The 19120-nt window shown below is 65.9% G+C and overlaps 1 protein-coding gene across 3 annotated transcripts in view; it reads right to left on the bottom strand.

Annotated features, from left to right (window-relative positions):
- Positions 1-18601, bottom strand: part of AGO2 (argonaute RISC catalytic component 2) — a 33237-nt gene extending 14636 nt beyond the window's left edge. The window contains exons 1-2 of one of the 3 annotated variants that reach the window (XM_036437517.2): positions 18416-18578; positions 5260-5449 (exon numbers count right to left, since the gene is read on the bottom strand). In XM_036437517.2, the coding sequence (XP_036293410.1) occupies positions 5260-5449; positions 18416-18437 (212 nt within the window). In that variant the 5' untranslated portion in view covers positions 18438-18578. Of the gene's footprint in view, positions 1-5259; positions 5450-18415 lie in introns of all 3 variants that reach the window. The other 2 variants (XM_036437516.2, XM_045581284.1) reach the window with 2 other exon arrangements.
- Positions 18602-19120: the final 519 nt, after the last annotated feature.

The following is a 19120-nucleotide window of genomic DNA, read 5'->3' as shown; positions in this document are numbered from 1 at the left end:
ACAATGCGGTACCATCTCACTCCTGTCAGAATGGCCAACATCAACAAATCAACAAACGACAAGTGTTGGCGAGGTTGCGGAGAAAAAGGAACCCTCGTGCACTGCTGGTGGGAATGCAGACTGGTACAGCCACTGTGGAGAACAGTGTGGAGCTTCCTCAAAAAACTGAAAATGGAACTCCCATTTGACCCGGTAATCCCACTCCTAGGAATATATCCCAAGAAACTAGAAACACCAATCAGAAAGGATATATGCACCTCTATGTTCATAGCAGCACAATCTACAATAGCTAGAATCTGGAAACAGCCTAGGTGCCCGTCAGCAGATGATTGGATCCAAAAACTATGGTACATCTACACAATGGAATACTATGCTGCCATAAAAAAGAAAAAATTCTCATCGTTTGCAGCAACCTGGATGGAATTGGAGAACCTCATGCTGAGTGAAATAAGCCAGTCAATGAAAGAGAGACACCACATGACCTCACTTATTTATGGATAATAAAGAACATTATAAACTGAAGAACCAAAAGATAGATATAGAGACAGTAAAGCAACAAGCAGACTGTCAAATTACAGCGGGGAAGTTGGGGAGATCTGGGGGAGATAAAAGATCAACCAAAAGACTTGTGTACATGCATATAAGTACAACCAATGGACACAAAACTCTAGGGAAGGAGGGTATGTACGGGAGGGGGGGGGCATTGGTATATGTACAAAAATAATAATTTAATAAAAAATAAAAAATAAATAAAAATGCACTTTATTGACGTCGAGAAGAGGGAGAGGGAGAAACACCAACAATGAGAGAATCACCAATCGCTGCCTCCTGCAGGCCCCACACTGGGGATGGAGTCTGTCACCGGGCCTGTGCCCTGAGTGGGATCACACCCTGACCTCCTGGTTCATAGGTCAACGCTCTATCACTGAGCCCGCCGCGGCCAAGGCCAGCCAAGCTTTTATCTCGACAACGACCAGGTGATCGGGCCGATCTCACCGATAAACAGGGTGAGAAACTGGCATTAACAAAAGGAATCCACAGCACGTGTCGGGGTTGGGCACAGCCAGGAGTGAAAGGTCGGGTTTACGGCGAAGGTAACTATGGCCACAAATCACACGCTGAGTAAAAGCCAGGGCCACAGACCCAGAGGGACAGGAGAGAGAAGTCCCAGCTGTGGAAGGAAAGGAGCCGGCCCAGAGCAGCAGGCTGTCCTTAGGAGACACCGTCACTTACGGACAGAAGGCAAGCACGCCTGGGGGAACACGCAAACACCCCCCACACCGGGCGCCATCACAGCCAGGCCGGCGGGGCGGCGGAGAGCGGGGCAGAGCCCAGAGCCCGGAGACCGGCCGTGGGCACTGCATTTGCGACAGAAGCAGCAGGAGAGGAGGTGAGGCGGCGGCTCCGGTTCTCAAAGCAAAAAACGGGCTGTGCCTGCTCCCCTCACGCCGGCTGCGGGCAGGCCGCACCGGAATGCCAGGCCCGGCAGCCAGCTGGCCCAGGGACTTAGGGAACCGCTGGTCAAAGGACTCTGCTCCACCATGACAGCCGGGCACTGATGGGCACCGTTCTCCGGCCGTGGCACAGCCTCCAGGCATGTATCTGGGTCTCCCGGCACACTGCCCGCAGGGAGCACAGTGCGTCCCCCCGGGGACAGACAGCCCAGCCTGAACCAGTCCTTGCTGGCGCCCACCCATTCCAGCTCAGCCTCCTCGGCCAGTGCTGACCGCAGCCCCACCGTCTGGCTCCTCCCCACCTCACCCGGGCCAGTGCCCTCCCCCGCGAGGAACTGCCCAGACGGGTTCCGCACAAACACGCCCACATGTTCCCGCTCTATTCTGACTGTGATGGAGGCCTGAGCCAACTGCACCCGAACCAATCCTATACCACGAAGAGCTAGCGTGCACGCGTCGTCACGCCCTCGGGCAGGGCCCGAGGACCTGAGGCCAGGCCCCCCACCCTGCGGGCCTCGACGGGGGTTGGGGCAGCCGGGTCTGGGTCTCGTGTGATTTCGAAGTGTGTGTGTGGGGGACTTGACTCTGGTTCCCGTGGTGCACCCCAGACTCTGACAGGAGGGAGATTTCATATACACTTTACTAATTGTTTTCATCTCTGACACTTCTATTACAGAGAAAGGGCAAATAGCAGTATTAAATTATTTCCTCTAATTAGTTCCTTTTTAATGTGCACGAATTCTGTGCACCGGGCCACTAGTAGTAAAATAAAAAACCCCGAAGCTCACACACTAACCAGATGGAACTCCCAGGCTCCCACCCGGGTGGGGGGGCAGAGGACACACGGACATGGCTGGGTTTGGGGGGCAGAGGACACACGGACATGGCTGGTTGGGGGGCAGAGGACACACGGACATGGCTGGTTGGGGGGGGCAGAGGACACACGGACATGGCTGGGGGGGGCAGAGGACACACAGACATGGCTGGTTGGGGGGGCAGAGGACACACGGACATGGCTGGTTGGGGGGGGCAGAGGACACACGGACATGGCTGGGTTTGGGGGGCAGAGGACACACGGACATGGCTGGGGGGGGCAGAGGACACACAGACATGGCTGGTTGGGGGGGCAGAGGACACACGGACATGGCTGGGTTTGGGGGGCAGAGGACACACAGACATGGCTGGTTGGGGGGGCAGAGGACACACGGACATGGCTGGGTTTGGGGGGCAGAGGACACACGGACATGGCTGGGGGGGGCAGAGGACACACGGACATGGCTGGGGGGGCAGAGGACACACAGACATGGCTGGTTGGGGGGGCAGAGGACACACAGACATGGCTGGGTTTGGGGGGCAGAGGACACACGGACATGGCTGGTTGGGGGGGGCAGAGGACACACGGACATGGCTGGGGGGGGGCAGAGGACACACGGACATGGCTGGTTGGGGGGGGCAGAGGACACACGGACATGGCTGGGGGGGCAGAGGACACACAGACATGGCTGGTTGGGGGGGCAGAGGACACACGGACATGGCTGGGGGGGCAGAGGACACACAGACATGGCTGGGTTTGGGGGGCAGAGGACACACGGACATGGCTGGGGGGGGGCAGAGGACACACGGACATGGCTGGGTTTGGGGGGCAGAGGACACACGGACATGGCTGGGTTTGGGGGGCAGAGGACACACGGACATGGCTGGGGGGGCAGAGGACACACGGACATGGCTGGTTGGGGGGGCAGAGGACACACGGACATGGCTGGGGGGGGGCAGAGGACACACAGACATGGCTGGTGGCTGCCAGAGGCCCGCTCAGGGTCTGCCTTGGCTGCTCTGCCTCGGGGGAATTTCTAGTGCGTAACCTTCAAGCCCATTGGGCACAAGTAACAATGTGGCAGCCGGAGGGAAGACACGCTGCTTTCATCACTGCCAAGCGCTCCTCACAGATAACGCTGGCGGCTCAATAGGACCCACTGCCCGGACCATCAGGGGCCCTCCGCCAGCGAGAGTCCTGCCCGGACTCACACAAACCCACAAGCCCCCAAACCTCCAACAATTCCTCCTTCACAGACACAAACTATCACAACTAATACAGAAAGAAATGAAAAAAACTGAATCTCCGAAAAGCTGATAAACCAAATTGCTGCCCAGCCAGCGTGGCTCAGTGGCTGAGGTCACGGTTTGAGTCCGGGTCAGGGCCCAGGCCCAGGCTGCGGGGTCCATCCCCTGGAGGGGGCGTGCAGGAGGCAGCCGGTCCATGGTTCTCTCGCATCATGGGTGTTTCCATCTCCCTCCCTCCCTCTTCCTTCCTCTCTGAAACCAATAAGAACATGTTCGAAAGTGTTCAATTTGGTGGCTTTAGCAGATCAGAGAGCTCGGCAGCAGTGGCACCACGTAAGTCTTTAACACCCTCGTCCCCCCCAAACCCCATACTCACTAGCAGCCACTCCCACCCCTAGAGAAACGGAACGTTAAAACACAGCTTACATAACAACATAACACACCGCAGGACAGATGAGGCGAGGCCTCCAGCCGCACGTGAGGATAACTGCGAAGGAAAAGGGAGCGTACGTGTGGAGGGCCCATGGCAACCCCCCGACTAACGACAGGTCAGGCGCCCCAGGGACAGGACGCCTGGCTCTCTGGTCATTCATGAACACACACCACGTCCCCGGAGGGACAGGCTGGTCAGAGCAGAGAAACACCCTCTAATGACCCTCGCCTCACACCGTACACCACCGTCCCTTCCAGAGGGACCAGGCTCCACACAAGCCACACTGCCATCTTGTAAAGAACAGAGTGAGCCAGGAGGGTCGCTGTTCCCTCCGGGCAGGCACACGTTCCACGCGGTGACCACCTTCAGTTTGCCAGCTGCGCCTCGGAGATGTGGCACGCTCTGCGCACTGCAGACGCCATCTGTGCAACGGCCAAACCCGCTGTGCTGCACCCCAAGTCCCGCCTGCGCCCAGAATACACCAAACCCTCCAACCCGGGGACGAAGGACCAGCAGCCCTGAGACCGGGGAAAACGGGCCGACAGGGCGTGGAGCGGGGCTGGGAGGCGCCACAGCCACAGCCACCCTGCGCCCCGCAGCCCCCTCCTTGAGATGCGTCCGAGGGAGACGCAGACATGCTGGTCACAAACAGGCTGGTTCACAGCAGCTTCGGGCAGGCCGGGCGCCAAGCCCCGAACAGGAGGAGTGACTCATGAGGAACCGGCCCTGGCCCGTGTGGCTCAGCGGGTAGAGCCTCCACCTGCAGAGTAAAGGGTCCCGGGTTCTATTCCGGTCGAGGGCATGTGCCTCGGGGGCAGGTCCCTTCCCGGCCCAGGCCGTGGCCGGGCTCCTGCAGGTGCCAATCATGTCTTTCTCACCTCAAGATTTCTCTCTGTCTCTCTTCTGCTCTCTCTAAAATAAAAAAAACATCCTCAGGTGAGGATTAAAAAAAAAAATAAGTAAATGAGTGAAATATGAAATATTCACGTCAGATGGTCCTGAGCAGGAAAACAAGAAGCTCTTAATACGAGGATGCTGGTCCATCTCAGGAACACGGGCGGTTAGAGGATGGGCCCCGCTCTGGGGTGGGCATCTGTGTGCATCCGTCAAAGCTCACGCAAGTGCGCCCTGGAGGCACACTCACCGCACCGGACACACAACGCTTTTCACAACATCAGTGCGACGCGACGGAGCTTCCGGGGGCCGTGGGAGGCCGCACTGAGGACCGAGCCGACCAGCAGGCAAAGTTCACACCGACCGACCGACCGACCGACCAACCGCCCGCCCGCCCGCCGCGGTGAGGGCAGGTACCTGTTCACTCTCCGCGGGCACTTCTCCGGCTTGATGTCCAGCTCGTAGTGGTAGATGTCGATTTTCGGAATGTCCATCTCGAAGAAGTTGGCCTGCAGCTTGATGGTCCTCCCCGAGGTCCCGAAGTCGGGCCGGGGCGGCGGCTTGAAGGCATAGCCCTGGAGCGGGGGCGGCGCCGGGGGCGCGAGCACTGCAAGGCCGAGGGCACGTCAGCGGGACGGCGGCAGGGCCGCACCCGGCGCCCCTCCCCGCCCTCCTGGCTCTGCCCAAACCCCGGAAATGGTGCCTTTCCTCTGCCCGCCCACCACCAAGACCCTGCCCACCTCGTCCCCGTCCACCTGCCTGTCCCTCCGCCACCGCCCGCCCCTCCGCCGTGCTCACGGCCGTGTCCTGCAGGGACCCCAGGAGCCTCGGCCGTGCTCGCTGCTTCCAGGCCGAGTGTCTGAGTCCCTCTCGGCTCCCCAACCCGCCCCCGAGGCATGTGCAGCCCCACCCGCCCACCCAGCCCCGGTCCGCATGGGGGGGGGGGGGTGCGGACGGGCCGTCAGCTCCTCCAGCACCGCTCCTCACCCCCGCCCGGTGTGGAACAGGAGCGGCTCCGAGCCGGTGCCGCACAGGAGGAGCGATCCCATCCCCCACTCACCCCGAGGCCACGGCGCCCAGGGGCGAGGAGGGGTCACACGGAGCCTGCCCTCCATCCCGGCCAGCCACCCGCTCCTCCGTGGCTCCAGGCCTCGCCGCTGTCCAGGGCCCCATAAGCACGGCCCCACACCCGTCTTGTGGAAACCGAGACTCAGCACCCCTATCTACACCTCCCTGCACCACAGACAGCATCTCCACAGCCAGCCGGCGCCGGCTGAGGCTCCCCCTGCTCGGCCCCCTCGCCTGTCCCCTCCCTGCACAGCAGGCGGGACGGCGGGAGCCGTGAGCGCGGCAAGGAGAGGGCCGAGGCGGCACCACCACTCACCCCGACTGCCCTGTGCGCCCGAAGGAAGCTGTGCGGGACCCTTAGAGCAGCGAGGGCTGTGCTTCCAGCGTCCATGTGGCTCAGCGGACAGAGCGCCGGCCGCGGACGGAAGGGTCCCGGGTTCGACACCGACAGGGCACAGGCCCGGGTCGCAGGCTCCATCCCCAGTGGGGGGCGTGCAGGAGGCAGCCGACCCGTGATTCTCTCTTCACTGATGTTTCTCTCTCTCCCCCACCCCTCCTCTCTGAAATCAATAAAGATATATTTTTAAAAAATAGAAGTGTGATTTTAGGAAACTCCCCCCAATAACAGAATGCTTTTAGTTTTCACTCCAGTGTCTGGTTTCTCAGTCCTCCTCATTAGACAACACCTGCGTCCATGGCAACGCGCGACGGCGGGCGGAGCCGCCGCTATCAGCTGGCTCCTCGGCTTGTTTTGTTTTCTCTCGGGGAGAGCCAGGGTACTGGCCCCGGAGCTCCATCTGGGAGCCTCAGGCCCCCTGCCGTGACTTCACACATGACACACGCACAGATTGCACAACACACGTGCGTGCCGGCCGCGGCCGGGGCCAGGGACACAGAAGCACGGCTCTCTCCGTGCTCACGTGTCGCCTCCCGGGACCCGGGGCGGCCAGCAAGCGGCCATGGTACGTCTGCTTTGGAAGCCCAGCAGGTCACGTGACCCTGCACCAGGGCTCCTGCCCTCCCCCACCGTCCCACCCCCACCCCCGCCGGGCTGAAGGCCTGACCGCACTCACACCTGAGCCCACACAAGGTCAGGCCTGGGGCCCACGCCTCAGGGGAGCCGGCTTTCCCGCCAGCCCCACACCCGCTCCTCCGGGGGTTCACCCGGGAACCCCAGCGCCTTAAACAGCGCGAACAGCCGACGGCGACACGGCCCACCCAGCCCCCCAGGTGCTGCCCTTCCAGCTTTTAAAGATGATGTTTTTATTGATGTCAGAGAGGAAGGGAGAGAGAAACAGCCACGATGAGAGAATCACTGGCAGCCTCTGCACCGAGGCCCCTGCAGGCGCTCGCTCTGCTCCCAACGGGCGGGCGGGGGGAGGAGGGCGTCTGCACCGTCCACCCTGGCCCGTCCACGGTGGGAGCGTGTCCAGGGGCCCTCGGGAAGTCAGAGGGGCGGGAATTTGCCCCAAAGGAGGCGGGACCTCCGGGCGCACAGGACACCAGCTGTTGGGGGACCGGGCCTCCCACACACCCCGGGGGAGAGGCCCAGAAACCACGAGGCGACAGGTCACCGAACGAGCTCGGCACCGAGGTCGCCTCCAACAAGATCTACAAACCGCAACCAAGAAAGGAGACACCCCTCCCCGCCCCCCCTCCGTCCGATGGGGCCCCGGCCCCGCCCTGCACGGAGGATCCCCGCGCCCCCCACCCTCTGCCCACGGCGCAGGGTCCGCCGAGTGTTTCCGTAAACGTCAGTCCTGCTCTGCGGGGGACCCCTGGCCGGTGAGGCCGGCTGTGCTGCGCACGCTGGTCCCCGCGGAGCAGAGCACAGCGTGCGGGAACCAGCGCACACGGCCTCGGGGAGCGGGCTGCGGGCTCGATCCCGGTGGGGGCGTGCAGGAGGCAGCGGATGGATGATTCTCTCTCCTCACTGATGTTTCTCTCTCCCTCTCCCTTTGGGGGAAAAAAAAGCAGCTTTTAAACAAATCCTGCTTTTAGAGGCGGTTCCATCAGAAAGGGAAACACAGTGAGTGAGTCACGCTTCCCGTGCGTAATGGTCGCAGCCCCGAGTCTCCGAGCTTCGCCCCATGAGGACGGGAGGGAGGGCAGGGAGGAGACGGGGGGGGGAGGGGGGGCGCCTTGGGCGTGGGCAGGGGGCTGCAGTTGGCCCTCGGCGCCCTGCCCAGCAGAGCCGCACTGCCCTGCAGGGACCTGTGCTCAGGCCCGCCCTCAGGCCCCCCCACCACAGGCGGCCCAGGCGGAGCCGGCTGAGGTGTGGGGACTCCCCCCGGGCGGCCCAGGACCCCCAGGAGGTGGCCCAGTGACAGTCTGGAAGCACCTGCAGCAGGAATGGGGGGGGCCAGGCCCAGGGGGAGAGCTCACGGGGCCGAAGCCCAGCCCAGTTTCGGCCTCAAGGGAGTGGCTGGGACCCACGGCGCATCCAGCCAGGACGCACAGGCACACTGACCTCCCTCGTGGACCAGGAGCCGGCACGGAGCTGGCACGGACTCGCAGGCCCAGCGGCAGCCTCTCGCCCAGGAGCCCTCCCCGTGCTCCCCACGGCTCCGCTCCCTCCAGCCCCCCTCGGCACCGGGGTGGCCAGGCTCCGGCTGGCCCCTCACTGGCGGATGGTCTGTCACCTGTCCACCTCCCAGCCCCCCCCCCCGCGGGGTGTCTGTGCCTGGAAAACCTTCTCCCCAAAGGCCCCCCCGAGCCCACGGCTGACGAGGGCCCTCCCCCAAACCGGCTCGGAGCAGAGAACCCGGGTCCCAGTTGCTGTCCCCCACCCCGTGCCTGGCCGTGCAGAGGGCAGACAGCAGCGCCCACCGCAGGCCGACCGCTGCCTCCGCGGCTGCCCGGGAGCGACCCCGAGGTGATGGGCACCGTGTCCTGCTGCCATGACAACGCTGCCCTGCTCCACACGCCGCCCACCCTGGGGCGCGAGTCGGGAGGCAGAAGCGGACATCTTCCCGCCGTGGCAGCGCCCAGCGGCCAGGCCGGCCCGGAGGCTTGGGGCAGGGGCCCCCGTGCCCACCCGCTGCCCAGGCCAGCCCCGGCCAGAGCTCCATGTCCACCCTCAGCACCGGAGACAGGTTCAGCCTGCCATGCTGGCAGGGCTGCCCTGGGACCTCAGGGGCCTCGGCTGAACCCCCCCAGCCCCCCCATCCCCCCCAGCACCACCCAGCACACAGAGGTCCTGGCCCCAGGGACACGCCAGAACTAAACCACAGACAGAGCCACAGCTACCCTGGAGACGGGTGGGGGCACAGGGACTGCCCCCCCCCCCCCCGCCTGCTCGGAGCCAGCGATTGCGGCTGGCAGCTGGCTGCTGGCTGAGGGGAGGTGTGGGGGGGGGCGGTGAAGGGGGCCATCAGGGAGCGGCCATGAAAACACCGGAGGAGGCGGGCACAGGCTTCCCAGAAGGGGCGGGGCCGCTCACTCCAGGGGTGTCCGCGTGGTGACGAACAGCCTGGTCACTCCCCTCCTCCGCCCGGGCAGGCCCCCCGGGGTCACAGGGTTGGTCTCTGGATGGGAATGTGTCACCTCCAGATTACTGTAAGCCCCTCATTTCTTCCTCTCGGTGACACTCGGTGGGAAACTCCGGTCTGTCTGTCAGCCTGGTTCTGGGCGCACACACATACCACACACACACACACACACACACACACACACACACACACACGCCCCGGGGGCCCCCGAGCCCGGCTCACTGCGGAAACGCCTCCCCCGCGGGGGCGGTGAGTAACGGGCTAAAAATATGTCGGCTCCGTGTGGCCACGTGGTGTGCGCTTAGCATGACACACGGCGGGGTTAGTCACACACAGTGCATGCCTCGCCGTTCCTGTCTCTGCTCCGCTCCAGGAGCTGCCGCGGGGTCTTCACTGGGCTGTACGGTCCGACCCGGCCCCGGGCCTCTGAACCAGGGCCCTTCGAGCAGCAGTTCCCAAAGGCAGCGAGCATTTCCCTGTGGAAACTGAGAGAGGGCGGGTGGCTCTGCCGCACCGCGCCCCAGCGCCACGCGCCCCGGCTCCAGGCTCAGGCCGGCCACGGCCCTCGGCTCGGCCTGCGGGTCCTCCCGGCTCGGCCTGCGGGTCCTCGGCAGAGGGGTGTGTGAGGGGAAGGGGGAGCATGAGGAGGGAGGATACGCCCTCGCAGCCACACGAGCCCCAGGAGAAGCCTCTGCCACTCGGTGCGAGTGATCAGGACAGAACCCGAGGCGCCCCTGAAGCCGGCGCCGGTTCTCCCGAGGGTGAGGTGCCCTCGGCGTCGCCAGGAAGCCGGCGTGGCCTCGCGGGCAGGCCTCACGGGACAGCCACACCGCAGGAGGTCCCCGTGGTGCCCGCCGGGCCTGGCCACCTGCCTGGGCACCCACTGGGCAGGGCAGGACGCAAACCGGGTCCTCCCCGCAGACCCCGGCCTGAGATGCAGGCGAGAGCCACAGACCCCCCACCCCCACCGCAGAGGGCGCCCACCGGCCCCGCAGGAACTGCGGCCCCGACGCCGCCCAAGCCCGGCCCTGCGCCCGGCCGCAGTCTGCCCTCCCGCAGGCCACGGCGGCCCCGAGGTGGCGGGACCCCTCATCCCGCCCCTCTGGCTTCCACTCCCAGTGCCGTTGCCACGGGACACGTCCCCCACCTCGGGAGAGGGGGACGCCAAGCCAGGAGCCACCCACGAGCCCTCACTGTCTGAAAACTACCTTTTTGTTGATTTCAGAGACGGAGAGGGAGACATCAGTGAGGAGGATTACTGGCCGGCTGCCTCCCCGCCCCCCACTGGGGATGGAGCCGAAGCTCAGCCCGAGCCCGCCGGCCGGGCGGCCTTTTCCTCCCGGAGGGCGCGGAGCCCTGAGTGCCGGGCCGCGGGCGCCGACGGGGCGGCCTTTTCCTCCCGGAGGGCGCGGAGCCCTGAGTGCCCGGCCGCGGGCGCCGACGGGGCGGCCTTTTCCTCCCGGAGGGCGCGGAGCCCTGAGTGCCGGGCCGCGGGCGCCGGGCGGGGCGGCCTTTTCCTCCCGGAGGGCGCGGAGCCCTGAGTGCCCGGCGGCGGGCGCCGGCGGGGCAGCCGGCTGGGAGCAGGTGCGGGAGTGGCGTGGGCCTGGCGGCAGCACCTCCTCCACAGGTTCCCTCCGGGGCCAGCGCCCACTCCCAGCCCCTCAGCCGCGAACAGTCCGCCAGCACCGCTGTGGGTCTGTGAGCTTCAGGGGAGCTGCCGTCCGGCCGGGGAGACCTCCCGAGGGCGCCTGGCACCGCCCCATCCCCACCAGAGCGCCCCATCGCTCCTGAAGACCCAGGACACCCCCACCGTGCCTCACCTTCCCCTTCTGAAAGGCCCGGGCGCTGTCCTGGCCAGACCCCCGCCCGGCGGGCCGAGGGGGCGGCGACACCCCCAGGGGAGGGCCCAGCCTCGGCAGCAGGCAGCCAAGTGGCGCCCACTCCACGGCCACACCAGCGGCTTCCCAACCAGTCCTGCCCCGGCCGCCGCCCAGCCCCGGACAAGCAGGCCCACTCGTGTGCAGAAGCTCGCGTGGAGCTGAGCGAGCCCCCGGGTCTCCTAAATCCCAGTTCCATTCCCAGTCCAGGCACCTGCCGGGATTGCAGGCTGGACCCCCAGGGTGGGGCGTGCAGGAGGCAGCCGATCCATGATTTTCTCTCATCACTGATGCTTCTGTCTCCCTCTCCCTTCCTTTCAGAAACCAGTGAAAAAAATAACTAAAAATAAAACAGGGTATAATAAGGTTCAAATAGGCCCGTCGATGGCACCTCTGTGTGTGGCATGGCTGTCACACCAACATACTCCCACACGCCTGCGCAGGCGTGGCCGCTCCGGGGCAGTGCCACGTGAAGTCACAGCACCGTCCGGTAAAAGGGACGCGGATTCACTGGAATAAACGGGACCCGGCGACAGCCAGCATGTGGGCCCAGACGGCGTCCGAGATCAACAGGCAACACCGGCCTCGGCCCCGCCCACCGCCAGCCGGTGCCACCCCTCGCCGGGTGGACACCCCAGTTCACCGGCGGACAGAGAGCAGGACGCTCCCGGTCCACGCGGCCGGGCTGAGCTGCCACGGCGAACAGGCCCAGAGGCCGCGGCTCCTGCCTCCCCCGGAGGGGCTTCCTGGAAGCCAGGTGCCCACAGCGGCTCCCCCGCCGTGACTGGACGGGCCAGCCCCTCCCACGGCCGCGGCAGCCCGGGCACACACACGGGAGGCGCGGCCGGGTCATCTTCGATGGTTCATGACCATCGGCCGGTGACATCTGCTGGCACCTCAAGGTCAAGGCGGAGCTTGGGAACCGGATCATGAATATGCATGAAATGGTCCAGGGCCAAGCTTTTAAAAACTCATATTAAAACCCACATAAATTAACATAAAATTGACCGCTTTAACCATTTTAAAGTGTCCAATTTAGTGGCTTTCAGGGCAACCATAGCATCACCTAATCCCAGGACCTCCTTCCCCCCAACCGGCAGCCCCTGCCCGCCCCCACGGCTGCACCTGCTCTGATGGGTCACCCCCACCCCACCTGCAGGTCCCCTCTCCCAGCACAGCCAAAACGGCTCGAAGCAAAAGTGAACGGAGTCTGCCCCCAGTCATCAGAACTCACTGCTGTTCTTAGGGAGACCGGAAACCCGCCCACATGGCCCGTTCATCCCTTCTCTGTGAGCACGCAGGCTGTGTGGCCAAGCACCCCCAGCGCCAGCCGCACCGGGACTGTGAGTCCAGCTCACCCCGGGGCCTGTGATCAGCCTTTGGAGGCAGAGGCCCTGGCGCCCGTGTGCGTCCCTGAGACTCTGTCGGCCCCCACCCCGCGCCCCTAACCTAACCCCCCGATAGATGCTGCCGACCTGCCGGGCGGCCTGTGGTCACCGCGTCACCCCAACGCCGGGCCAGACTGTAACACAGCAGGAAAGGGGGTTCATGGTGAGTCTGTGGGACAAAAGCAACACCCGTCCCCCCCACAGAGGCCCCCACAGGTGTGCATGCTGCCGGCAGCCTGAACCCCCGCAGGAAAGGGGGTTCATGGTGAGTCCGTGGGACACCGGCAACACCCGTCCCCCCCACAGAGGCCCCCACAGGTGTGCATGCTGCCGGCAGCCGCGCCGGCTCCTCAGCCTACAGGACCCACAGCAGCTCCGAGGGGCTCCTTTGCCCACGTCACCCAACGAGCAGAGCGGGCACAGGAATTGGAGGTGCGGGCATCACACGGGTGCCCACCACCAGGGTGGCCACAGCCCTGCTCCTCCCCGCCGCCCGCCGGAGCGAGCGACGAGGGACACACAGTGTTAAGGGGCTCATCCAGGGGCCCGTGTGGACGGAAAGGTCTGGAAACAAGCTCACGTCCACACATCACCTCCCCAGGACCGCATGGTGGCTTCACAACCTTCTCATTCCGGTCTCTCCTAAACTCTGAAACGAGGTGTATTCCTGTTCACATGAAGGAAGTAATAACTTTAAAACCCACACACACAGACAGCACCGCCGGGTCACACCCTGGGAAATCCCGGCGGCCGGGGGCGGGGCGTGCGGGGCGGGGCGGGCGGCCTCGGAGGGACAGCTGGGCCCTCCCCTGTCCCCCCCATCCTCCCGTCCCCGCCAGGCCCCAGCACAGAGCCTCAGTGTGGCCAGCAGCCGCGGCTTTAGGAGCAACTGTTCCCGCGTCCCGCTCAGCACATACTTGGCAGCGACTTCGTAGCAACTCAAACACGCACTCCCCGGAGCTCGGTAACAGGAGCCGGGCTCCTGGCTCCTAACGGGCCTCAGATTTACCGCCGCTGCGGCCGGGGCTCACTCCACACACACACACACACACACACACACACACCCCTCACACCGGCCCAGCCAGGACAGCAGGCAGGCAGTGCTGCGTGGCACGCGTGGGGCCTGCACGCTGGCCGGACGGTCAGGGAGGTGGAAGGCAATGCCGTGGCCACGCCGACCACCAGGCCCATCCGCTCTGGGTGGGACACGGGTCCCATCCCCAGATGACCGCGCACAGGGTCTGAGCAAACACTCGGTCCTCCATCTACAAACACGTCACCCACACGGACGGGCACTGGACGGCCCCAGGACGGCCACACGGACTCCCGGCCGCGACACACCCACCAGCGCTCGCCCTCCTCGCCCGCCCAGCCCCGGGGAGAGGGACCAGCTCCCCACGGCCCTGCCGAGGCCGCAGGCACAGGGGAGCCTGGAGCACCCACAGGCCCCGAGGAAAACCCTTGAGAGCTCCCGGGTCAGGGTCACAGCAAAGACGGAGCCGTCGGGGCTGGAGCGAGGACGCAGGGGGCCGGGCGGCCAGCCCGTCCCGCCTCCCGCCGCGCCGTCCCCGGCTCCGGCTCACGGAGGACAGCTCTGGGCCGGGGACTCCGTGCTCCTTGGCCGTTTTTCCAGAAAGAGAAAGTCATTTCAAACGAGATGGTTAAAAGAATGTTGGTGAACGCAACAGCGCAACACTTCAGGTTGGGGGGGGAGGCCGGGCAGAGCACCGGGCGGACCGAGGCCACACACACCACCCCCCACACACACACACCCCCCCGGGACCCCGTGCGTCTGAACGCCCCTCACCGAGGCCTAAGCCTGTCTCTCAGCCCGGCGGCCTGAGTGGGTGCACGCTGGCCTCTGAACCAGGCACAGGCCCGGTTATGGGCTCGGTCCCCAGTGGGGGGGGTGCAAGATCAGTGATTCTCTCTCATCACTGATGCTTCTCTCTCTCTCCCTCTCCCTTTCTACCTGAAACTGATAAAATATATTTTTAAGAAGAATTAAATTTTCTAAGAGGCTGAGGCGGCCATGGAGTCGGCCGGGATGTGAGAAACGGAAGGTTAGATGCTGCGGGCTCCTCAGTCCTTTACTCCCACCTTCCCGGGGCCGCCCCAGGCAGACCCCCAGCCTGCACCCACCTCCTCAGCGCCCCCTGGGCTCCAAGTCCCTCCCACCCCTCGCAACCCCCCATCTCACCTGTCCCCCCAGAATCCTGGCTCTGAGCTCACCGCAGGACCTGCACTGACCACCATCCCAAGGCCCCGCCGGCCTCTGGCCACAGCCCGACTGTGAGCGTCCAGCCCTCACCCCCACCTCCACCTCCACCCCCCCACCTGCGCTCGGACTTCACCCCAAAGCTCCAGGCCGAGTTACAATGGAGAAGCTTAAACTTGAGGGTTTCTCCCAAGTCCAGAGAGGAAATGGGGGGCAGGGAGGGAGCCCCCTAGCTTTAGAGCCTAGAGCCTCAAAGAAGTAAAAGCAGCGGATGTGAACTTTCACTGACACCGGGATCCGAGGAAGGCGGCCTGGCGGGGACTCGGCCGGCGGGGGCTGGGGCTGGGGCGGTCTGGGACCGGCTGCAGGCAGGTCTGCAGATGGAGCGAGGGCGCAGCGCACGTGGGAGACCTGGCTGTGGCCGAGGCTGCAGGTGGGTGAGGGGCCGTACTAGCCACAGACTTTCTGTGTTTTATTATTTTTTAAATTCTCACCTAGGATGTCTTCCCATTATTTTTAGAGAGAGAAGGGAGTGGGGAAGGTGAAGAGAGAGAGAGACGTGGATGTGAGAGGCCTCACGCACACACGGGATTGAGCCTGCCTCGGAGGTTCCTGCCTTTGACCAGAATCGAACCCGGGACTCTCAGGTCGCAGACCGATGCTCTATCCACTGAGCCAAACCGGCCGGGGCAGACGGGGCGTATCTTAATCAGTTTACAATGAAAAGTAGTTTAAAAAACGGAGCTCGACGCTTCGAAGGCTCCCGGCCACAAGTGCTGCTGTCCGCGGGCGGAGCGGCCGCACGGAGGAGCCAGCGTTGTGCAACCAGAAGTTGCAAAGAATTCTGCTCTCCACGCCGTCCAGGCCTAGAGCTGCCGCTTCTGTCTTCCTCACCCCTCCACCCCCTCCTCTCCAGGGGTCAGGGGGTGCCAGGACTCAGTGCCTCCGGGGCAGAGGGCCCGAGCGCATCTCAGAGAGATAAGGTGGGGGCGGGAGGGGGTGCAGGAGCCCGAGTTGAACATGAAAATGTTTCTTCTCAGTCACTATCCTCTCAGACAACTTTCCACCCAGCCTCGGGCTCACAGGCTACTGTGGGACCCGGGGGATGTCGGGGCAAGCTCAGCGTCCGGCAGCCCCAGCCAGGCCCTGCCAGGCCCTCTGAGACCTGTGAGTGGGTTTGTGTTGCTGTTGTTTTAAACAAACACTTTGTTGCCTCTGAAGGTTCAGGGCCACAGGAGACCCTGCCCCTCCGACCACCACCCCTTCCCGGAGCTCGGAGGAGGAGAGGGGAGAGCAACGGCCCGCTCCGGTCCGGGCGGCAAGTCCCACCTGCAACCCCGTCTGTAAACGCCACTGGGAGCCTCGCTTTAAAAATCAATCTGCGGCCGAAACCGGTTTGGCTCAATGGATAGAGTGTCGGCTTGGGGACTGAAGGGTCCCGGGTTCGATTCCGGTCAAGGGCATGTACCTTGGTTGCGGGCACATCCTCAGTAGGGGGTGTGCAAGAGGCAGCTGATTGATGACTCTCTCTCACCGATGTTTCTAAAACTCTCTATCTCTCTCCCTTCCTCTCTGTACAAAATCAATAAAATATATATTTTTTAAAAATAAAAATTAAAAAATAAAATTAAAAAAAAAATAAAAATCAATCTGCTTAGGACGTTTCTTAGTGTCTTAAAATTGGAGGCACTATCTGTAATTCCCACACAATCCCATGTCCTCTCACGACCCTAAGTCAGGAAACACATTCAAAGGTTTCACCAAAGAGCCTTGAGCCCGCAAACTCCTTTCAGACAGAACTAGAGGGCTTAGTGTGTGAACAGGCCCGGCGGCCCCACTGCCCACCCACCCATCATCTCCCAGCCGCGCTGTCCCGAGCGGGCAGGTGCCCGTCCCCACGCGCTGGCAGAGCCCGCGCGCAGGAGGGTGAAGAGGAGAGAAGGCAGCTGTCAGGGTGCGGAACCCAGCCCACTGCGCCCGCTCAGCGCTACCTGTGGGCGCCTGTCTAGACGGAACAGGTGTTTCCTACTGAGGGTCAAGGTCACAGTGCCCACAGCCAGTGCCCTCAGGGTGGACAGAGTCCAAGAGGGACCTGAGAGCCTGGCCTCTGGGCTGACCTCTGAGCAGTGAGTGCCACCGCGGCGCCCGCCATCCGGGGTCCCCGTGGGCCTGGCCTCCCCTCAGGGCTCTTCCCTTCTCCGCCATCAGCTTCCCACGCCGCCTCCGAGCCACGTTCGGGGGGGTGGCCACCCTGGGGCCCTCCCGGGCCGAGGAGGGGCGGCACTGCCCTTGCCCCTCAGGAGTCAAACCTGCCCCAAGCCTGTGGCACCTCCCAGGGGTAGGGTTCAAGGCCGGCTCCATCGCTGGCTGAGCTCCCTGCACCGCTGGGCAGGCTGGGCCTGGGAAGCCTCCTCAGAGAGCAGGCCTCCAGCCGGGGCAGTGGCTGGGCGCAGCGGAGGGCAGGAGGGGTGCAGGGCGGGAGGGGTGCAGGGCGGGAGGGGTGCAGGGCGGGAGGGGTGCAGGGCGGGAGGGGTGCAGGAGGGGTGCAGGCGGGAGGGGTGCAGGGCGGGAGGGGTGCAGGGCGGGAGGGGTGCAGGAGGGGTGCAGGGCGGGAGGGGGGCAGGGCGGGAGGGGTGCAGGGCGGGAGGGGTGCAGGAGGGGTGCAGGCGGGAGGGGTGCAGGGCAGGAGGGGTGCAGGCGGGAGGGGTGCAGGGCGGGCGGCCGGACGGGGGCCAGCACCCCCACCCCCAGCGGGCAGCCGCCGGCCGGGCCTGGGGACAAAGGGACAGGCGGTGCCCCGCGAGTGGCAGGCCCGCGGGAGCCGGAGGCCACGTGCTGGCGGACCCTCCGGGCGGCCCGCAGTCGCGCCTCGGCCGCATCCAAACAAAGGAGGTGCTGGCTCCGCGCTGAAGTTTCCACAACTTTTCCCGGAGGAGGCGGGGGCGCCCCGGGAGCAGCCCGCCCCGCTCCCCGTCCCGGCGCCGGCGGCCACTCGCAGCCTGGGCTGGGGGCGCGCCGCCCCCGCTCCCGCCCCCGGCCCGGCCGCCCGCCGGCCTTCGTTCCTCAGACCCGCCCGGCCGGCGGCGGAACGGCCGGCGACAGCGAACCGACACCCAGGCCCCGCCGCCCCGCCGCCGGCCCGGCCCGCGCCTCGGCGCCCGCGCCCCGATCCGGCCTCCGGCGGCGGCGCCCGCGCCCCGATCCGGCCTCCGGCGGCGGGGCGGACGCGGCCTCGGGCCTACAGGCGCCCGCGGCCCCGGACCAGGGAGCGCCGCCCGCGGGCCCCGCGGCGCCGGGAGCGGAGGCCCAGGCCGCGCGGGCGCCCCGACAACTCGGCCCGAGGCCGCCGGTCTGCGTGTCCGCGCGGCCCGCCCGATCCCCAGGCCCGGCCCGCGCCCCCGGACCCGAACCCGAACCAGGACCCGGACCCGGACCCGCGCCCAGGCCCGGCCCCAGCCCGCCCGCCCGGCCCGCGCCAACCGCCGCCGCCGCCGCCGCGGGAGGAGCGAGCGGCCGCGAACCGCCACTCACCGGGGCCGGCTCCCGCGTACATGGTGGCGCCGCCGAGGGCTCCGGGGCCGAGGGCGGCCGCGCGCGCGCCACGGGCCCCGACGCCGCGAGCCGCGAGGGAGCCCGGCCGCTCGATCCGCCCCGGCGCGGCCGCCTCGCCAAACAGGTTTACCCGACGCGGCCCGGGCGGCGGCGGAGGCGGCGGGCGGGGGAGGGGAGGAGGGCGGGGGAGGGAGGGAGGGAGGAGGGCGGGGCCAGGGCGGGGAGGGCGGGGCCAGGTGCCGGTGAGGGCGGGGCCAGGGGCGGGGAGAGCGGGGCCAAGGAACGGGGAGGGCGGGGCCATGGAACGGGGAGGGCGGGGCCAGGGAACGGGGAGGGCGGGGCCAGGGAACGGGGAGGGCGGGGCCAGGGGGCTGGGAGGAGGGGCGGGCCAGGCGCGCGCGCGTCCGGGGCCCGGGCGGGGACCCGCGGGGCCTTGGAGACCGGCGGGCGGCGATCTGGCCGCGGCGGGCGCGGCGGGCGGGGCGGGCGGGGCGGGGCGGGAAGAGGCTGTGATGGGGGGACCCCGCAGCCACTCAGAGGGGCGACGTGGCCTCGGGGCGGAGCGGGCCCGGGCGGCGTCACCGCGGAGCTGGGGAGAAGCCCGGAGGCTCAGCCGCCCGCGAGGGCAGCGCGTTTGGCCGCTCGGTGGGGGCGGGCGGGGCGCACCCTCCCCTCGTCTCCCGC

The sequence above is a fragment of the Pipistrellus kuhlii genome, unplaced genomic scaffold (genome assembly GCF_014108245.1).
Source record: "Pipistrellus kuhlii isolate mPipKuh1 unplaced genomic scaffold, mPipKuh1.p scaffold_m20_p_14, whole genome shotgun sequence".
In the NCBI taxonomy this organism is placed as follows: Eukaryota; Metazoa; Chordata; class Mammalia; order Chiroptera; family Vespertilionidae; genus Pipistrellus; species Pipistrellus kuhlii.
This window is presented reverse-complemented; position numbering and strand designations above follow the sequence as displayed.